Source organism: Trichomycterus rosablanca, chromosome 1 (assembly GCF_030014385.1).
Source record: "Trichomycterus rosablanca isolate fTriRos1 chromosome 1, fTriRos1.hap1, whole genome shotgun sequence".
NCBI classification, from domain to species: domain Eukaryota; kingdom Metazoa; phylum Chordata; class Actinopteri; order Siluriformes; family Trichomycteridae; genus Trichomycterus; species Trichomycterus rosablanca.
Window position 1 is genome coordinate 32,934,727 of NC_085988.1, and position 22,211 is coordinate 32,956,937.

At 36.9% G+C, this 22,211-nt stretch overlaps 1 protein-coding gene and 1 long non-coding RNA gene across 3 annotated transcripts; one reads left to right on the forward strand and one right to left on the reverse strand.

Annotated features, from left to right (window-relative positions):
* Window positions 1-1,253: 1,253 nt before the first annotated feature.
* lsm14aa (LSM14A mRNA processing body assembly factor a) lies at window positions 1,254-21,174 on the reverse strand. Of its 2 annotated transcripts, XM_062991564.1 has the most exons (9): window positions 20,891-21,174; window positions 14,744-14,901; window positions 14,439-14,577; window positions 11,614-11,790; window positions 10,952-11,035; window positions 9,505-9,684; window positions 9,136-9,298; window positions 7,993-8,230; window positions 1,254-4,788 (listed from the first exon to the last, which is right to left on the reverse strand). In XM_062991564.1, the coding sequence occupies exons 1-9, from the start codon at window positions 21,009-21,011 to the stop codon at window positions 4,765-4,767; spliced, it is 1,284 nt and encodes a 427-aa protein (XP_062847634.1). In that variant the 5' UTR covers window positions 21,012-21,174; the 3' UTR covers window positions 1,254-4,764. The 2 variants fall into 2 exon arrangements, with proteins under 2 accessions (XP_062847634.1, XP_062847640.1); XM_062991570.1 differs by lacking the exon at window positions 10,952-11,035.
* LOC134310060 (uncharacterized) lies at window positions 11,658-14,530 on the forward strand. The gene is made up of 3 exons (XR_010011266.1): window positions 11,658-11,833; window positions 12,225-12,323; window positions 14,448-14,530. It is a non-coding gene; the product is annotated as an uncharacterized LOC134310060 (long non-coding RNA).
* Window positions 21,175-22,211: the final 1,037 nt, after the last annotated feature.

Genomic DNA, 22,211 nt, shown 5'->3' on the forward strand with positions numbered 1-22,211 from the left:
TCACCCATTGCAGTCGTGACGCTCAATCACTCACTCCTACTACTCAATATCTATTATTATTTAAAGTTTAAGTCAAATAAAAAGGTTTAGAAATTATGCAGACTAAATAGTTATTGCTCCAGTATATCCCTTCTTCTGTTTGGGTCTTTAGACTTCTTAATGGCTGTTCATTATTTTTCTGATCATACAAATGATTAGCACAACCATATTCTGTTTCTATTCTCTAATGGTATCAGCAAGTGCTTAAAAAACCCAAGTCACAACTGATTTTATTTATTTATTAGGATTTTAACATTATGTTTTACACACTTTGCTTACATTCATGACAAGACAGGTAGTTACTGGTTACACAAGATTTATCAGTTCAAGTCTTCAATGTCAAACACAGTCATTGGCAATTTAGTATCTCCAATTCACCTCACTTGCATGTCTTTGGACTGTGGGAGGAAACCGGAGCTCCCGGAGGAAACCCACACAGACACAGGGAGAACATGCAAACAACACAAAAAGGACCCAGACTGCTCCACCTGGGAATCAAACCCAGGACCTTCTTGCTGTGAGGCAAATAATTTTAATTTTACATATCATACCAATTGTATGAGGTCCAATTGTATCCAGTAAAAGTGTCGTGTTGGTTTGACCTTTGGTTCTTGGTTTTGAACTACTTTAGCATAACCTTGGAAGCACTTTTAGAGGTCAATCCAAATAAGAATTTGGCAGAACTCAGACAAGCTTATTGAGCAAAATGATAAGCATCCAGACACATCAAGCTGATGGAGACTGCAAAAGACATCTTGAGCTTATGGCACAAAATCAGCCATCCCAGGCATTTTTTAAAGACAGACTAAAGAGCTGTCATGATACTGGAGGTGGGTGTGGGAAAAGAAAACTTACTGGAAAGGTATACAGAATCTTTTGGGATGTCTGCAAAGGACATCCAGCTGTAATTGCATCCAAAGACAGCTGACCCAAATATTGATGGACGAGTTTTAATAATTGTGCAACCAACAAAAATCTGCTGCCCTACAATAATTCAGGTCACTTTTTTTTTTTTTAAAGTTGCTTTGCAATCCCTTTAAAATCTGCTGAATGTATGCACTACTTACTCGTTAAATGCGGTCTGGTCAGTTGTTGAGTCTTTCTTTTTAATTATGAAATTATAAGAACGGAAATATGTAAAAGAGCACAACCTAATTTGGATGATTAAAAAAAAAATAATAGAATAAACCCACCACAAAAACTTAATACAGGAATCAGGTAACAATGAATAGTTTATTGGTGTATCAGAATAAAAATCCCTCCACTTAAATCCACACCCATCATGCTGGGTTTGGACATGAACATTACTGCAGATGCAAATAACAGAACAAAATGCTAATTTAAACTAGCAAAGAAATTAAGTGGTGATATTTAAACATTGACAGAATATTTTTTAAACTGCATCTGCCTAACAAGCATTGCCATACATTAAGTCATGAGTTTGTGACCATATTAACATGCCCGTCTAACAAGAGAATACAAGTTGATATTTGTATAATATAAAAGTCTAATAAGAAATCATGGATAATTAAATCAGCAGGAACTGCTGTATACCTGAATTACAACTGGATTTTACATACGCTTGGAAAATAACTCTTAAAATTTTTGAACTTGTAGTAAAATATTAATTGCCAGCTTAGCGGTTTGGATAATGTGCAACCATTATAAGCTGTGACATTTTTTTAAATGTTGCTCACCAATAACTTCACTTTATTAGAACTGACTTTTTTCCTGCATTGCCATGCTGAAGTACAATAGGCCCTCAAATAAAACCAGACAGTAAGAGGTGAAGTGAAGAGTATGTTTCTAAACAATTCTGCACAATAAAAAGCATGTTTTGCTCTATAATTTGTATTTTAATATTATGGCATTACACATCAGCCAGAAAACGTTTCTTACTAAGCAAACAGACAGTTGTTCAGTCCTTAGAACAATAAACATTATTATTGCTTACATTAATATAAATACACTGGAGCAACAGATCTGTAGTTAATGCAAACTTTGATGGAAAATAAAAATGGCCAATTAAATGAAATATACCAGTTATTGAGTTACGGTTATTCAGCTAGTAAATCTAGAACCAGTAGAATATCGTTACAAAGACTCTCTCTGTATTACTCAAAAAAGATACCGAACAGTCAGAGGAGATGAAATATGTCCAATAAATTAGTTAAGAAAACATGACAACCAACCAATAAATGATTAAATGACAACCAGTGGAAGCAAAACCAAACAAGAATATTTTTGAAGATGAAGCTATTCTGTCATACAAAGCAAAATTTAAACTTGAATAAAAATCCAATCAGCTGCAACTTTATAAACATGAATGAAACATTTTAGGGCTTGGTGTGAGGTTCAGTACTTTTACTAAGTATTACCCATCTTCACACCTAATAAAAACTGTCAGAAAACATTTATCTATATAACGTTAATAAAAAATTTTTATCTAGGTGAATTATGCATAGTCCTTAAATTGTGTTACCATACCAACCTTATACTGTCCTGACATGCTTGCTTAACTAACCAAAAAGTGGAATTAGACTATCCGTATTGTTAAATATATTAAAGATACATTTTTAAGCAAATCAAAACTCACAAAGAGTATTTAATGAACCATGAGTCTTCAATAGGTTAGCAAGAAATGCAGTGTTCATATGCAAAGCTAGCAGTTTTAAATAACACACTTGCCAAGCACTATTAGGTACACACATTTACGAATTCCTTTCTGGATTACACCCATCATTCAAATCGACTTACAATGAGTATACAATCACTGACTGCAGTCCATGTTTTTCTGTTCGTTTGTCACCCCCTGTACACCTTTATTAATTTCAAGGTACCCTCACAGACCAGATGTTATTTGAGTGGTGGCCACTGACAGTAACATGGTACAGTGTGTTCTGGTATTAGTGCATCAGGTCCGGCAGTGTTGTTTAGATTTTTTATTATCTCAGTGTCAGTGCTTGTAAAGGATTAGTGCTCCAACCAAAAAAAGCCAACAGCAACCTGTAGTCAAAAAGTGTCCACTGATAAAATACCTACAACAAGAGCTGAGCGGGTATGTTTTGCTATTAAACAGGCCAGCAAGTTTAAATAATAATCCCATCAACACAGCTACACCTGATACTTTCATACCAAAACAACACACCGTCATGTCATTACCATATTAGTGTTATTGCCGTGCTGAGAATGGTCCACCATCCAAACATTATCTGGTCAATGGGGGATCTATTAAAGATTACAAAATTCTACAGATCAACAGATAGACTACAATAATTATATACCCACAAAGTTTCTGTATGGCAGGTGTAGTTTATAGAATAATGAACATATAAAGTGCTTGGTAAGTGAACAGCACAGTGTTGACAGATTTCACGAAGTAGACAAGTACTGAGCAACGGTGAAAACAATTCTGTAGAATGTTATCTACAGAATGTCCCACTGAATCCTGACCTATTAGGAATGAACAACACTGCACATAGAAACAGCAGTATAGACAAAACAAGAGAAAACAACAACCGATTAAAGTAAACAGCCATCTGCAACAATTCTAGACCAAATTTTTTGTTATATAAACTTCCAAGACATTAAATTCACCAATTCACTATGCTGGTGCAGCTTCTTTTTATGGACAAAACATTAACACTGACTATGAATGAATCAACAAATACTCTAATAAGAAATAGTGCTGATAGAGCAATCCTAGTGGTTACCTTATAGGCGAACCCAGTAGTGCCAGTGATTAAGCTCGTAAGCTGTGTGAAACATTAATATTTGTTAGAGATATTGCTGTATACTAGACTGCTGCTATACATTAGAAATATGACTTTATTATCACTGTTAAAGGGTGAGCCTTGGAGAGAAGTGATTATGTTTTAGTAGTACTGTTTGGAAAGTTTGCACAGGTAGGTCAGATTGGGGTTAGAACATTCATTTTTAATAAACTATATCTATAGCCAACTTTTTACAGCAGTTTTCCACCATTTTTCTATATATTTTCCATCACGGTGCTGAAACTGAATGAACATCTCAATCTACCGCTTGAAGAACAGCTAAGTATTAAGTACAGCTACCAGGCAGGTGTACCAAGTCAAGCATGCCTTAAGTGCATATATTTATTAATTCCATTCAAATTCAGATGCCAAGCATGAGAAAATCATTCAAAAATGTCTGTTTGGGGTTACAGTCATCCAGTAATTTAGAACCACTGGCAATCACTAGCTTACACAGATTTCCTTAAACTAGGAACACACACCCAATTGTGAAGATATCCAACATGAATCATGAATGTACCAGAGGAGCTTGATTAGTGTCCAACCACATGGCATTCTTCAGACTGGCTTGAAGAATGAGTTAGTACAAAATAACAGTAGAAAGTTGGAACTAAAGTTCGATTTTAAATAATAATGAAGTTATTTTACTCATCAAAGGCATCTGTACACTGTTTTCTCCCACCAAATTCAACAGATTATTAAATACAGGTTTAGTACTAAACATCCTTTTAAAATATGTTTCCACCAATTCATACATATGGAAATATTCTTGTCAGATTGAGATTTCAAAAGGCTGAAACGAAAAGCAATTGCATTTAAATCCACTCCTCCAGTGGTCTATACCAGTGCTGGTGACAAATATACAACTAGTACATTTAACTTCATTCCTCCTCAAACGTAGTGTTAAAAAACATACACCCTTAAGATCTTGTGAATCCAGACCCGGTTTGCACTATGCAGCAACTTTGTTGTCCTTCTGGAAAAAACAAAAACAAAAAGCATTTTAAAAATGCAGTTTTACACACTCACTCACTCACACACACACACACTCACACTCACAATAAATGAGAACTCCCATTTGTGCGTAACACTACACATAGTAGTTTTGTGGGTTTGGTTTTACTGCCTAATGGACCACAGTGACAAGGTATAAAAGAATATAAAAGTCAGCTCATCAGAAAAACACTGGCAGAGAAAATTGTCATTTAAAAGGACTAAACATTTCTTATATTACTTGGTCCCTTGAGAGTTTACAAAACAGGACAGCCCGGTGATGCTCATTTTACTATAAAATCCCTACATGGGACACCCCATGAGAACCTTTATCTTTTTGAACATATTTAAACAAATAAACATTTGAGCTTCATTTGAACAGTATTGAGAGATGGAGCTTATATAACTAAACAAATGAAACTGAAAAAATTACTTTTAAACACAAGTTGTAAAATGTAATAAACAAAAAAGAAAATTTATTGTGAGGAAAAAGTTAGGACACCCTATGTCCTAATAGCTGGTGTTTCCCCCTTTGGCAGAAATAACCTCAATTAGACGTTTCCTATAACCATCTACCGTCTCTGACATCGACTGGAAGAAAGTTTTCCCCACTCCTCCATGCAAAATTTCTTCAGCTGTGTGAGGTTTGAGGGGTTTCTTGCATGCACAGCCCATTTCACATCACCCCACAGCATCATCGATGTATATTTCTTTTAGTCTTGTTTTAATTCCATATTCTCTAAACTGTAAGGTATATTTTACTATATTTTCTTTTAGTTTTTCAAGTTCTTAATTTTTATCTCTCTTGTTTGAATTTCATGTTTTTAATTGTAACTAAATGTTTGCAAGAAGTCTTTCTGAGGTTCTAGATCTCAGGAATGTTTTAATGCTTTTAATTTTTAATTTTTCCTTATGTAAAGCACTTTGAATTGCCACTGTGTATGAAAGGTGCTATACAAATAAACTTGCCTTGCCTTGCCTCAATAGGATAAGGATCCGGGCTTTGACTTGGCCATTCCAGAATTCTCCATTTCTTTCTTTTGAGCCATTCCTTGGTGGATTTACTGGGATGTTTTGGGTCATTGTCATGTTGCATGGTCCACCTCCGCTTCAGCTTCAGTTTTTGGACAGATGGTCTTACATTTTTCTCAAGCACCCTCTGATACAGTGAAGAATTCATTGTGGATTCTATAATGGAGAGCTTGCCAGGCCCTGCTGCTGCAAAGCAGCCCCAAACCATGACATTTCCACCTCCATGCTTCACAGTTGGTATGAGGTTCTAGTGCTCAAATGCTGTGTTGGGTTTGCGCCAAACATGTCTTCTGTTATTGTGCCCAAATAATTCAGCTTTGGATTCATCTGTCCAAAGCACATTGTTCCAGAAGTCCTGGTCTTTGTCTAGATGTTCTCTGGCAAACTTTAGTCTTGCCCTCATGTTTTTCTCACAGCAAGGGTTTCCTCCCTGCTCACCTCCCATGAAAATCAAATCATCTTTCTGATGGTAGATGCATGTACCTTGACATCAACTGTGGCAAGAGCTACCTGTAGGTCCCGTGATGACATTGTAGGATTATTGGAGACTTCTTTATGCATCTTGTGGTCTGCTCTTGGGCTGAACATGCTAGGACGGCCTGACCTGGCCATGTTGGCAGTTGTTTTAAATGTTCACCACATGTAAATTATTTTCCGGACAGTGGAGTGGCTGATTTCTAATTGTTTTTAGATCTCTTTAAATCCCTTCCCAGACTCATATGCATCTACAACCTTCTTTCTGAAGACCTCAGAGAGCTCTTTAGATCTTACCATGATGATACCACTCACTTCAACAATCAAGAGCAAACCAAACTAATGTCTGAGGTTTAACTAAAACTCCAATGTCATCTAACGATGGTCTAATCATTGCAGCTGATGTGGTGCACCGGATTCTAATTTTAGACATTTTAAGTAGTAATAAATGTGGGGGTGTCCTAACTTTTTCCTCACAATAAATTTCCATTTTTGTTCATTACATTTTACAGCTTGTGTTTAAAAGTTATTTTTTAACATTTTATTTGTTTAGTTATATAAGCTCCATCTCTCATTACTGTTCAAATGAAGCTCAAATGTTTAAATATGTTCAAAAAGACTAAGGATTTCATGGGGTGTCCTAACTTTTTCACATGACTGTACATATATATTAGCAAAGAGGAAATGAGGGCAGCTATAAAAAGAATGAAGAATGGAAAGGCAGTTGGCCCAAATGACATAGCTCAGACCAACCAATCATTGTTCGTGCAGACACCCAGCCGGCCATCAGCAGAGCTGAGATTCAAATTCATGAGCCTGAGATGTTAGCACTGGTGGGCTAGCATGCTTTATTGCTGCACCAACCAAGCATTGGTGTGCATACAACTGAGTCAGAAACGGACAGTTGAGTCAGAGCTCTTTAGAGTGACCCACTTCACTAATGTTTGCAAAGGCAGGCACATGGCTAGGTGCTTGATTTTAATACACCTGTGTTGGGACATTATGTAAAATAGTCTGGGATTTGTCCATTCTTTTGAATCTTGATTTAACTGACAAAATGAGAACAAAAGGATTTCCAGTATTTCACTGATCAACTACATTGTATTCTGTAAGTATGAACACATTTAGAATTTGATGCCTGCAACACACTCCAAAGAAGGGGCCACATTCTATATGCGCTACAACAGTGTGACTTTTTAGACTTTCCAGAATGTGTGCTTAACTGGCCTGTGCACACTCCAGATCAGTCTCCTATTGAAAAAATATGGAGCAGCATTAGGAAGGCAATTAGACAACAGTGACCACACACTGTTGAGCATCGGAAGTCAAACAAGAATGGACACAAATTCCACATATAAAACTGCAACAACTAGTGTCCTTAGTTCCCATTACATTAAAAAAAAGTCTCAGAAGGAAAGGTGATGAAATACAGGGGTAAACATGCCTTTGCAACTTTATTGCAGTGGTGTAGGCATTAAATTCTAAATGAATTTATATTTACAAAATACAATGAAGTTGATCCGTAAAAGCATTGGAAATCTTTTTTTCAACTTTAATCATATTTAAGAGAATTAAGTGTAAATATTGTACACCAGTAAAAATAGAGGAAAACGAAGCCTTTTGTATCTACACTTATAATAAAGGGTTAAACTTTGACACAGATAAAAGCAGGATGTGTTACCCTGTATTCAAAACTGGCAAATTCTCTTCCTTCGTGGCTTCCTCTAAAACCACCCCTGAAGCCGCTACCACCGTGTGGTGGTCCATAAGATCCACGACCAGATCCTCTACCACGTCCTCCACGAAAGCCCATGTTCCCACGCCCCCTGTATCCACCACGGTTTCTGTTGTGACGAAAAGGGATTCCAAATGTCTCAGCATTCATCCGCCTCTCCTCTGCCCATGTTTGCCTTCTCTCCCTGCAAAACATTCATTAATAAATAGCTTAATATTTGAATACTTAGACACATACACAGTTGCAATCGCAGTTTAGAACTTTGGGACAATACTCCCAGTGGTGTCTCTAGGAACAATTAAGCTTTTGGAAATCTTCTGAAAGACCTTGCACTTTTCGGCTCCTAAGTTTCCACCACACATTTTGAACACATGTCTGGGTGGTGTTTATATAATACATCACAGCTGAAACAAATTAAGCATGGTTATTAAATTCCCAAGAGTTTTATCATGTAACCCAACTTTAGATCATCCAGACTAGTGGTAGATTTTAAGATCTAATACTATGATGTTAATAATTTTGACAGAGCGGTATTAACAAAATATCCTGCTAATCTAATAAATCATATACTGCATCATTCAAACGATACTACGAGTAACTACCATCACATTATTAAAGCAATAAGCCACGAGAGGCCGTGCATTACTGTGATTTTAGCACGGGGATGACGTTTTTGGCACGACGCCAATTTACAATCATCAATAGCACAGACCTGTATATTAACTGAATATTACTTGAGAAAATCCCTTGAATTGAATTTCTGTGCAGACCTAATGTCAACGAAGTTAGAATTGTTACATGCTCCAGATATAAAGTAAAGTAAAAAAGAAAAACCAAACACACACACACACACACACACACACACACAAATAAAATGCCCTCAGAACCAAATACTTGAGATAATTAGCCTGGATTTATTTTTCTGGATGAGAGTGTATCTACCAAACAGCCCTTTAGGCAGTGAGTAATGACATCACAACATGCTTTTTTATGAAAATTTTTTTCTCTTTTTATCCTTCTACAGTCACTGTAAGTAAGGAATAGCATGATCTAAATTTAGGAAAAACCTGGACCAAAAAAAGCACTAACCTAGCGTCATCACTGGAGATGTTGTCAAAGAAGGACTTGGTCTTGTCGTAGTAACAGTTGGGTCCTAATGGATCCTCCTCATCAGCGTTACCTTCACTGTTTTGAGTATCCACTCCTGAATCACCTTTATCCTCTCCATTCAGTGCCTTCTCTGGCTTCTCATCTAAACACCACAACATATGGCATAAACAAATACAACTCAAACGCCACAAATATCCAGACATCACATTGTTATGACCTTTATTACTTCTTATTCTATTATAATTCTTTTAAAAGAATACCTTCTTTATGTAATACAATCAAAAAACTATAATATGTCTGTGAAGTAAATATACTCAGCATAACTGCTAACCTATTCACTAGAATTACCTTTCAGTTTAAGTTTGCTCTGGAACTCCTTATCAATCTCCTCCTTGTTAAACTGGGCATTGGCGCTCTCAAAGTCAAAATCTTTTTCGAATTTCATTGGCCCATCTCTCCTCACAGGGTAACGGCCTCTCCCACGATGCCCTCCACCCCGACCACGGCGCATAGGTGGTGGCCCACCAGCTGCATGACAAAGACACTGGATTAAGTAAAACGTGCAATTTAAATACCTTCTGAAAGGAAAAGGAAAAGCTTGAAGCAATGGCAAGAAATAATGTCAGACGAAGCAAAAATGAATAAATGGGTTGAATATGCAACAGTTAGATTTAAATGCAAGTTAATCAGTGTTAAAAAAGGACTAACTCAAGCGAAGCTCTTGTCAGTTTTGAACTTTAAGGCATTATTCATAGATTAGATTATGTATTCCAAACAATGGCAGTGTGACTAATAGATGAATAATGAAGCACATTTAAACTAACACAAACAGATGCAGGAGCTGCATTCCTTTCGCTAAGACATGGAAACAAATTCTACAAATATGAATGCAGAATTACTGTTATTTGCATTTCTTACACTGAAAAAAATGGCACATTTAATATTTTACTAAAAGTCTCCCAACTGTATTTAGCAAAAATAATTGTCATATTTGTTCTTAGCAAAACATAGATTCTGCTCAAAAGCATCTGTACATCTAATAAGTGAAGGTCCAACAACAACTTGCTTGTATGCATAATATACTTTGTTCATTTACACGCCCACCATAGTCAGATTCATGCAAGAAATCAGATGACGACAATAATTTGAGAATTACGAATGTACTGGTAATTTGATTACTTGAAACCTCCTTTCCCATGAGCCACTCAGTAATCAGTTTATCATGTAACAAAATGGTGTGGGTGACAAGAAAACTATTTCGTATTTTAGAAATAAAAGTTGAAATAAGAGTTGTTTAAAACTACCCGCTGTTTTTTTTTTTTTGCTTTGAATATGTAAACATGGTGTCAATTCTATTTATTTGGCCTTTTTTGTGGTCACCTTTCTTAAATTGCTTTATGCACAATTTAATGCACAATACTCAAAAATAAGCTTTAATGTAAACCATCACTGTTGGACCCAGCATCCTTTTTTCCTTGACTTGCCTGATGGTTGTGTGTTAGGAGTGAGAACCGTTGGTAAAAAGTGGTGCCAATAAGTTCTCCAATACTAAATAGAAAAGAAATTTCAGAAAGTTGTGGAGAGCACTGGCGTCCAGCTGTGAACTGGTGCACAATTCTGTTCTATACCTTCACAAACTTTGTCAATGCATTCAACGTGAAAGGGGCTCCAGCTAGACCAGGTGGACATGAATGACACATGCATCAAGAAATGGTTTAAAATGATGTAGAAACTTTGCATGCAGTTTCTAAATGAGTAAGCATGGCAAAGGGAACACCAGTACAGCAATCATAACCTGGCTGCCGTTTAGGGACATCCTTGCTTTCCCCTCTTGAATGATGAGACTCTGGACGGGAGGCCACTTTTGAAGCATCGGTGCCTAAGAAGGTATACACCGCCTTAAAAACACTTAATTTTAAATGATGCCTTTATCTGTGTGTAATGTTCTACATTAATGTTGTCAAGAAGAGATTTAATACAGCAAGTGATATTTGAATAGGATTGGTTAGCCCTTGTAATGAACTGTTTGTCACCGGTTTCCATGTTTGCTTTGTTTTTAGCATTATGTTTTCAAATTGTTTTTAACCAAGCATAAAGAATAAAGACTTGTTCATTAGAACATGGGCAAATTTTACTTCCATAGAAAGAATTCAATTCAGTTAAAATAAAATAATGCAGTAATACTATTTTGCCCCCAAACCAGTTGACATACTGTGATAAAATAAGACTAATTTAAACATTATTAACAAGATTTAAAAAATTTCTTTAGACTCACTTATTAGATCAAAGTTGTTGTTGTTTTGCACTTTTCTATAATATAAATAATTTTGAAGAAAATATACAATGTATACTGTCAAATACATGTCTCGATACATTTCCCAAACTAAAAGCTTGTCTGAACTACCCTAACCATAATTCCAACAGCTTGGTATAAAAATAAACATATCCTGATCTCACCTCTCCTATGTTCTGGTGCATCCAGGGACTTCTGAGTCACAGCCGCACTGATCCGTGAGGTGCCGATGGGGCTTCTACGACTCGCTGGGGCTGCACTGCTGCCTGACGAGGCCGGCGGTGCTAATGGCTCAACAGGAGGACTCTTCTGCAGGGGGTCCATAGCAGGACTGCTGCGACCTACAGACCAGAACAAATATTTTAGACACACGCACACACAAAGGTAGAAAGTTCTATGCTTGTATATATACAAGCTACTGCTGGCAACCTGTAGCAGAAAAAAACGAAATGAGTTAAGAGATTAGTTGTGTGCAATCCAATCAAGTAGACCAAGAACTGCATGAACAAACAAACACGAGTTCAACTCCAAGCTTATATGTCAAAGTGCATGAAAAATACTATAAAAGCATTTATTTACAACCCCCAAATTTCCAACACAAAAATAATACTTAGTCAAAGTACAACCCCAAATCAGAAAAAGATGGAACAGTATGAAAAATGCAAATAAAGTTTTTCTTACAATTTGACCAATTTGAATGCAGACAGATGTTTTATTTGGTCAACTGTCTGGTCAAATTTCATTTGCTAATGTACATCTATTTTTTGCATTTCAGGCCTGCAACACATTAAAAAAAAGTTGGACAGGATCCAGGAAAGGCTAAGTCTTTGGGGAGCATAGCTGGAAAGAGGATCTTCATTTAGTCAACAAATGTGTAAGAAAATTTATGAAATGTTTAAAAACAATGATCCTTAAAGAAAGATTGGAAGGGATTTGCACAAAAGGAACAGCAACATTACGATGATTTACCACATTGCATTTTCCCTACTGTTTCAACTTTTGTTGAACCAACAGTATGTGGACACCCATATTAAAGCCCATGGCCCATATTAAAACAGATACATAAAATTAAGCATGGAGTAATATAATCTCCATGGACATACATTGGATTGGGTTGTACTAATAAACATATTTAGTGACTGACTTGGCATGGACAAGATGGGATGTCATCAAGCCCTGACTGACAGTAACCAAATTGGAAAAATGTCAGGACCAACAAAGATGCAAAGAAGTAAGAGACATAACAAAGAGTGCATGAGTAAAACTGTCAGTGCTTGCAGAACTAATTAAAAATGTTTCCAAGCTTCTGATGCAACATGAGCACAACTGCCATTGTAAGAACTGGCAACCAATGTATTGGGATTCACTGGCTATGCAGAAAAAATAAGACTAACATGAACAAAGCAAAAAGTTATAGCATTTAAACTGGGTCTGATTTAATATTTATGTATCCATTTTCAAAGTGAAGTGTTTTGACAAGCACATGAGAATTTAATGTTCTGGGTGTCCACATACTTTTGTCCATGTCATTTACCAGTGCCTATGTGTGTGTGTTTTTTTTTTTAACGAAACACTGCTTTTTAATGTCCACTAAGGTCCAAATTAGGTCAAATCTAAGTTACAAACAATCCAAACAATTTTTGGGGTCCCAAAAGGGCAGATTACCTTCCGAAACAAGTGTATTCAGAGATTGAGTGTCATTGGTGAAAGCAGAGCCAATAGCACTGTTCTGAGACAGGGCTGCAGCCATGCTCATGTCGCTACCAATGGTTGACAATGAACCTCCTGTGAGGAAAGGAAGAGCACGCATACAACAGTAGTACCAAAAAATACTTCATAGCCCATGTTTCATACAAAGATGAGTTTGCATAGCGTAACATAAAAATGTACTGTTAATTACATCACATAGTATATATTACACTAGACCATAAAGTCACTAGAGAGAACAATGGATAAAGTGAACAATCCAAATATTTTGTAAGAATGACACAAGTTTTATTGTCAAACACAGTCATGGACAATTTTGTATTTCCAGTTTACCTCATTTGCATGTCTTTGGACTGTGGGAGGAAACCGGAGCTCCCGGAGCAAACCCACGCAGACACGGGGAGAGCATGCAAACTCCACACAAAAAGGACCCGGACCGCCCCACCTGGGAATCAAACCCAGGACCTTCTTGCTGTGAGGCGACAGTGCTACCACACTGAGCCACCGTGCCGCCCCAAAATTAGTGTAATTAAACTAATTTCAGCAAATACTGGAAAAGATAACTGCGTAAATAAAGCAGAACAGAGATTTCTGCAACATGACAAGATATTCGTTATTCAAACGAATAATTTACTACTAATGTAACCGAATTTGCAGATGAATGAGGCATTTAAAAGGTTACATGTTGGTTTACACATTACAATAATAAAATTATCCCGAGTGTCAATAGATTTCAAAAGTGCTAATTCCTCCTCATTACAGTTGGTTTACAAGCTAATGACACCAAGAGACACACTTGGAAAAAGCATGGTCCTTCATATACAGCATCATCATTTTAACCGATGCATAATATTTTAAGGTCAGTAACTGCCAAACTAAAGAGCACTGAATTAATTACATTTACATTTGCAGCACTTAGCACACACCTTTATCCAAACGTACCTACAATTACGACTAAATACAATTTGAGCAATTGAGAGTTGAAGGCTTTACTCAGGGGCCCAACAGCAGCAACCTGGCAGTGGTGTGGCTAGAACTGAAAACCATCTAATTACTAGTCCAGTACTTTAACCACTGTGCCAGTTGCTATAAGGATTGTTGTAAATAATGCAAGATTTTAATAATTGATTAGGCCTTAGTGATGTGGCCTTAATAAAGTGCTTAATAAATAGCTGTTTGCATAATTGCACTTTAATGCTAGCTGATTTGTCCACACCTGAAGGCAAAGTATATTTCGAACAAGAACAGCATTTTAAGCTTGAATGACACAAAAAATATTTACCTCCAACAGCCCCAAATGGTGGTGAAACCAATGGACTGGCAGTAAACTGCCTATAGGGAGACATTGGAGCCTGTTTGAACAGCCCATATGAGCCTCCAGCTTGAAAAGATGTGGGCACAGGTGCAGATCCCAGAGAAGACTGTGGAAAAATGTGCAATCAGATGCAATACTAATAATTATTTATTAAATAGTAGCGTTAGAAATGTGTGATATTGCATATTGTGTCGGTAACGTTTGTAAAACAGTATAAACTATTTAAGTACTAAGTAATAAACAAGTAAGTGAAGTAGGTGTACTTATCATACCTGAACAATAGCAGGGTCCTGAGGCAGAGTTGGTTTGGGAGGCTCACAAACTGTCAGATCTTTAATGTCACTGCCTCTAAAAATGATATACTCATATGTCTCATCTCTTGGCAGGATAGGCCTGTCCGTGGGACGATCCTCAGTTCCAAAAGAGCGCACTGGGGAAAAAAAACATTGCTCACCCATTCATAAAGCACTTACATGGACAAAGTACTATCCTATTAGCAAACCAGCTCATACAATATATGGCCAAAAGTATGCACACACCACACCCACTGCAAACAGACATATTAAATCAATTATATAAAACTAATTAAATGCTTTTATTTTTGTGGCAACATTAAGCCAGAGCTACATGTGATTTTTATTAAGTGATTATTTACCTTTAGCCAGAGCTACATGTGAGTTTTATTAATAGAAGATTATTTACCTTTAGCTAGAGCGACAGTAGAGTTTTATTAGTAGGTGATTATTTACCTTTAGCCAGAGCAACAGTAGAGTTTTATTAGTAGGTGATTATTTACCTTTAGCCAGAGCAACAGTAGAGTTTTATTAGTAGGTGATTATTTACCTTTAGCCAGAGCTACATGTGAGTTTTATTAGTAGGTGATTATTTACCTTTAGCCAGAGCTACATGTGAGTTTTATTAGTAGGTGATTATTTACCTTTAGCCAGAGCTACATGTGAGTTTTATTAGTAGGTGATTATTTACCTTTAGCCAGAGCTACATGTGAGTTTTATTAGTAGGTGATTATTTACCTTTAGCCAGAGTGACAGTAGAGTTTCATTAGGTGATTATTTACCTTTAGCCAGAGCGACAGTAGTTTTATTAGTAGGTGATTATTTACCTTTAGCCAGAGCACAGTAGAGTTTCATTAGGTGATTATTTACCTTTAGCTAGAGCACAGTAGAGTTTTATTAGGTGATTATTTACCTTTAGCCAGAGCGACAGTAGAGTTTTATTAGGTGATTATTTACCTTTAGCTAGAGCGACAGTAGAGTTTCATTAGGTGATTATTTACCTTTAGCTAGAGCGACAGTAGAGTTTCATTAGGTGATTATTTACCTTTAGCCAGAGTGACAGAGTTTTATTAGGTGATTATTTACCTTTAGCCAGAGCGACAGTAGAGTTTCATTAGGTGATTATTTACCTTTAGCTAGAGCGACAGTAAAGTTTCATTAGGTGATTATTTACCTTTAGCCAGAGCGACAGTAGAGTTTCATTAGGTGATTATTTACCTTTAGCTAGAGCGACAGTAGAGTTTCATTAGGTGATTATTTACCTTTAGCCAGAGCGACAGTAGAGTTTTATTAGTAGGTGATTATTTACCTTCAGCCAGAGCGACAGTAGAGTTTCATTAGGTGATTATTTACCTTTAGCCAGAGCGACAGTAGAGTTTCATTAGGTGATTATTTACCTTTAGCCAGAGCTACATGTGAGTTTTATTAGGTGATTATTTACCTTTAGCTAGAGCGACAGTAGAGTTTCATTAGGTGATTATTTACCTTTAACCAGAGCGACAGTAGAGTTTTATTAGTAGGTGATTATTTACCTTTAGCCAGAGCGACAGTAGTTTCATTAGGTGATTATTTACCTTTAGCCAGAGCGACAGTAGAGTTTCATTAGGTGATTATTTACCTTTAGCCAGAGCGACAGTAAAGTTTCATTAGGTGATTATTTACCTTTAGCTAGAGCACAGTAGAGTTTCATTAGGTGATTATTTACCTTTAGCTAGAGCGACAGTAGAGTTTTATTAGTAGGTGATTATTTACCTTTAGCCAGAGCAACAGTAGAGTTTTATTAGTAGGTGATTATTTACCTTTAGCCAGAGCAACAGTAGAGTTTTATTAGTAGGTGATTATTTACCTTTAGCCAGAGCTACATGTGAGTTTTATTAGGTGATTATTTACCTTTAGCCAGAGCGACATGTGAGTTTTATTAGTAGGTGATTATTTACCTTTAGCCAGAGCTACATGTGAGTTTTATTAGTAGGTGATTATTTACCTTTAGCCAGAGCTACATGTGAGTTTTATTAGTAGGTGATTATTTACCTTTAGCCAGAGCTACATGTGAGTTTTATTAGTAGGTGATTATTTACCTTTAGCCAGAGCTACATGTGAGTTTTATTAGTAGGTGATTATTTACCTTTAGCCAGAGTGACAGTAGAGTTTCATTAGGTGATTATTTACCTTTAGCCAGAGCGACAGTAGTTTTATTAGTAGGTGATTATTTACCTTTAGCCAGAGCACAGTAGAGTTTCATTAGGTGATTATTTACCTTTAGCTAGAGCACAGTAGAGTTTTATTAGGTGATTATTTACCTTTAGCCAGAGCGACAGTAGAGTTTTATTAGGTGATTATTTACCTTTAGCTAGAGCGACAGTAGAGTTTCATTAGGTGATTATTTACCTTTAGCTAGAGCGACAGTAGAGTTTCATTAGGTGATTATTTACCTTTAGCCAGAGTGACAGAGTTTTATTAGGTGATTATTTACCTTTAGCCAGAGCGACAGTAGAGTTTCATTAGGTGATTATTTACCTTTAGCTAGAGCGACAGTAAAGTTTCATTAGGTGATTATTTACCTTTAGCCAGAGCGACAGTAGAGTTTCATTAGGTGATTATTTACCTTTAGCTAGAGCGACAGTAGAGTTTCATTAGGTGATTATTTACCTTTAGCCAGAGCGACAGTAGAGTTTTATTAGTAGGTGATTATTTACCTTCAGCCAGAGCGACAGTAGAGTTTCATTAGGTGATTATTTACCTTTAGCCAGAGCGACAGTAGAGTTTCATTAGGTGATTATTTACCTTTAGCCAGAGCTACATGTGAGTTTTATTAGGTGATTATTTACCTTTAGCTAGAGCGACAGTAGAGTTTCATTAGGTGATTATTTACCTTTAACCAGAGCGACAGTAGAGTTTTATTAGTAGGTGATTATTTACCTTTAGCCAGAGCGACAGTAGTTTCATTAGGTGATTATTTACCTTTAGCCAGAGCGACAGTAGAGTTTCATTAGGTGATTATTTACCTTTAGCCAGAGCGACAGTAAAGTTTCATTAGGTGATTATTTACCTTTAGCTAGAGCACAGTAGAGTTTCATTAGGTGATTATTTACCTTTAGCTAGAGCGACAGTAGAGTTTTATTAGTAGGTGATTATTTACCTTTAGCCAGAGCGACAGTAGAGTTTCATTAGGTGATTATTCACCTTTAGCCAGAGTGACAGTAGAGCATCATTAGGTGATTATTTAACTTTAGCCAGAGCGACAGTAGAGTTTTATTAGTAGGTGATTATTTACCTTTAGCCAGAGCGACAGTAGAGTTTCATTAGGTGATTATTTACCTTTAGCCAGAGCGACAGTAGAGCTTCATTAGGTGATTATTTACCTTTAGCCAGAGCGACAGTAGAGTTTTATTAGGTGATTATTTACCTTTAGCTAGAGCGACAGTAGTTTCATTAGGTGATTATTTACCTTTAGTCAGAGCTACATGTGAGTTTTATTAGGTGATTATTTACCTTTAGCTAGAGCGACAGTAGAGTTTCATTAGGTGATTATTTACCTTTAGCCAGAGCGACAGTAGAGTTTTATTAGTAGGTGATTATTTAGCTTTAGCCAGAGCGACAGTAGAGTTTTATTAGTAGGTGATTATTTACCTTTAGCCAGAGTGACAGTAGAGTTTCATTAGGTGATTATTTACCTTTAGCCAGAGCGACAGTAGAGTTTTATTAGGTGATTATTTACCTTTAGCTAGAGCGACAGTAGTTTCATTAGGTGATTATTTACCTTTAGCCAGAGCTACATGTGAGTTTCATTAGGTGATTATTTACCTTTAGCTAGAGCGACAGTAGAGTTTCATTAGGTGATTATTTACCTTTAGCCAGAGCGACAGTAGAGTTTTATTAGGTGATTATTTACCTTTAGCTAGAGCGACAGTAGTTTCATTAGGTGATTATTTACCTTTAGCCAGAGCTACATGTGAGTTTCATTAGGTGATTATTTACCTTTAGCTAGAGCGACAGTAGAGTTTCATTAGGTGATTATTTACCTTTAGCTAGAGCGACAGTAGAGTTTTATTAGTAGGTGATTATTTACCTTTAGCCAGAGCGACAGTAGAGTTTTATTAGTAGGTGATTATTTACCTTTAGCCAGAGTGACAGTAGAGTTTTATTAGTAGGTGATTATTTACCTTTAGCCAGAGCGACAGTAGAGTTTTATTAGTAGGTGATTATTTACCTTTAGCCAGAGCAACAGTAGAGTTTCATTAGGTGATTATTTACCTTTAGCCAGAGCGACAGTAGAGTTTCATTAGGTGATTATTTACCTTTAGCCAGAGCGACAGTAGTTTTATTAGTAGGTGATTATTTACCTTTAGCCAGAGCGACAGTAGAGTTTTATTAGTAGGTGATTATTTACCTTTAGCCAGAGCTACATGTGAGTTTCATTAGGTGATTATTTACCTTTAGCCAGAGCGACAGTAGTTTTATTAGTAGGTGATTATTTACCTTTAGCCAGAGTGACAGTAGAGTTTCATTAGGTGATTATTTACCTTTAGCCAGAGCGACAGTAGAGTTTCATTAGGTGATTATTTACCTTTAGCTAGAGCGACAGTAGTTTTATTAGTAGGTGATTATTTACCTTTAGCCAGAGTGACAGTAGAGTTTCATTAGGTGATTATTTACCTTTAGCCAGAGCGACAGTAGTTTTATTAGTAGGTGATTATTTACCTTTAGCCAGAGTGACAGTAGAGTTTCATTAGGTGATTATTTACCTTTAGCCAGAGCGACAGTAGTTTTATTAGTAGGTGATTATTTACCTTTAGCCAGAGTGACAGTAGAGTTTCATTAGGTGATTATTTACCTTTAGCCAGAGCGACAGTAGTTTTATTAGTAGGTGATTATTTACCTTTAGCCAGAGTGACAGTAGAGTTTCATTAGGTGATTATTTACCTTTAGCCAGAGTGACAGTAGAGTTTTATTAGGTGATTATTTACCTTTAGCCAGAGTGACAGTAGAGTTTTATTAGGTGATTATTTACCTTTAGCTAGAGCGACAGTAGTTTCATTAGGTGATTATTTACCTTTAGCCAGAGCTACATGTGAGTTTCATTAGGTGATTATTTACCTTTAGCTAGAGCGACAGTAGAGTTTCATTAGGTGATTATTTACCTTTAGCTAGAGCGACAGTAGAGTTTTATTAGTAGGTGATTATTTACCTTTAGCCAGAGCGACAGTAGAGTTTTATTAGTAGGTGATTATTTACCTTTAGCCAGAGTGACAGTAGAGTTTTATTAGTAGGTGATTATTTACCTTTAGCCAGAGCGACAGTAGAGTTTTATTAGTAGGTGATTATTTACCTTTAGCCAGAGCAACAGTAGAGTTTCATTAGGTGATTATTTACCTTTAGCCAGAGCGACAGTAGAGTTTCATTAGGTGATTATTTACCTTTAGCCAGAGCGACAGTAGTTTTATTAGTAGGTGATTATTTACCTTTAGCCAGAGCGACAGTAGAGTTTTATTAGTAGGTGATTATTTACCTTTAGCCAGAGCTACATGTGAGTTTCATTAGGTGATTATTTACCTTTAGCCAGAGCGACAGTAGTTTTATTAGTAGGTGATTATTTACCTTTAGCCAGAGTGACAGTAGAGTTTCATTAGGTGATTATTTACCTTTAGCCAGAGCGACAGTAGAGTTTCATTAGGTGATTATTTACCTTTAGCCAGAGCGACAGTAGAGTTTCATTAGGTGATTATTTACCTTTAGCCAGAGCGACAGTAGTTTTATTAGTAGGTGATTATTTACCTTTAGCCAGAGTGACAGTAGAGTTTCATTAGGTGATTATTTACCTTTAGCCAGAGCGACAGTAGTTTTATTAGTAGGTGATTATTTACCTTTAGCCAGAGTGACAGTAGAGTTTTATTAGGTGATTATTTACCTTTAGCCAGAGCGACAGTAGTTTTATTAGTAGGTGATTATTTACCTTTAGCCAGAGTGACAGTAGAGTTTTATTAGGTGATTATTTACCTTTAGCCAGAGCGACAGTAGTTTTATTAGTAGGTGATTATTTACCTTTAGCCAGAGTGACAGTAGAGTTTCATTAGGTGATTATTTACCTTTAGCCAGTGACAGTAGTTTTATTAGGTGATTATTTACCTTTAGCCAGAGCGACAGTAGAGTTTTCAGTATCGATGGTGTAGAGAATTCCCTCATAGCGAATCTCAGCTTTTGAGATCAGACTGATCTTACTGCCGATATACGGAGTCCCGCCACTCATCCTGATCCAAATACCACCGCCGATAAACTACCGCTGAAGTAAGAGAGTCCCGTCCGTCCTTAAAAGCTACCTAGAGGTAATAAAGTGTGTGTGTTTGCACTTTTCAGGTCAGTGTCTAAGTTTAAGTTCAGCACAGTCACTGTTAACCCTGATCCGTTACCCCTACAACATGGCCGCCTTCGTTTTCAGGCTACGAGACGGAAATGATGTCAAATTTGGAATCATTTCCTAAACACGTCCTTCTTCGTCTTCCAAGAGTTTATGGCGTAGGTTAGAAATATTCATAGTGCCATCTATAGGTGTACTGTGCACATGTCTCCTCTATAAAGAGTGCACAATCACAGATATTACAACGATAGTGCGACACGGTGGGTAGCACTGTCGTCTCACAGCAAGAAGGTCCTGGCTTCGATCCCCAGGTGGGGCGGTCTGGGTTCTTCCTGTGCGGAGTTTGCATGTTCTTCCTGTTCTCCCTGTGTCTGCAGGGGTTTCCTCCGTGAGCTTCGGTTTCCTCCCACAGCCCAAAAACATGCAGTCAGGTTAGTTGGAGACACTGAAAAGCTGATTGAAAAGCTGCTATAGGCTCCAGCAAACCCTGCGACCCTAACTGGATAAGCGGGTAAGAAAGTGAGTGAGTGAGTGAGTGAGTACAACAACAATAACAACTACTACTACCACTACTACTAGGTTATCATCATCATACCCAGCTAGCAAAAAATGTATGGCCCAGTTCTGGGCCATATCCAGCATGCCGGAACTTTTTGTGTCGGCCCACATCCGGCAGCCGGATCTGGCCCGGTGTCAAAATGAATGACGGTTAGATTGTGGCCCGTATACGGCTGCCTGGATCCCAGCCATGACTGCCAGCAATATGCCAGCACTTAACCACCTGCTAGCCAGAACAACCATTATCGGGCCAATAATGGCCCAGTTCTGGCCTGCAGTAGATTTTTAAAAGGCTTTCCCCAGCCATATTTAACCTTTAATGGTTACTGGGACTACTACAACTGTTCTTGCTTCTTATTTCTATGAAAATACTCTGTAAAATATATATATATGTTATTATAATTATAAGTAATAATAATAGAGTACAATTAAAACAGTAACAGAAAAAAAAAAAACGTACACCAAAACACATTTTTCAATATTTTATTTCAAGTATTTTTATTTATTATAAGTTTGCCAAAAAAAAAAAAAGTT

Bases quoted from the DNA above. Each gene is read 5' to 3' on its own strand.
- lsm14aa (XM_062991564.1), bottom strand. From the start codon at position 21,011: ATGAGTGGCGGGACTCCGTATATCGGCAGTAAGATCAGTCTGATCTCA. The intron at 14,902-20,890 runs GTAAATAATCAC...TTTTTTCCCCAG, and splicing joins TACTGTCGCTCTGGCTAAAG to TGCGCTCTTTTGGAACTGAG. The intron at 11,791-14,438 runs GTAAATATTTTT...TCTGGTCTGTAG, and splicing joins ACCATTTGGGGCTGTTGGAG to GTCGCAGCAGTCCTGCTATG.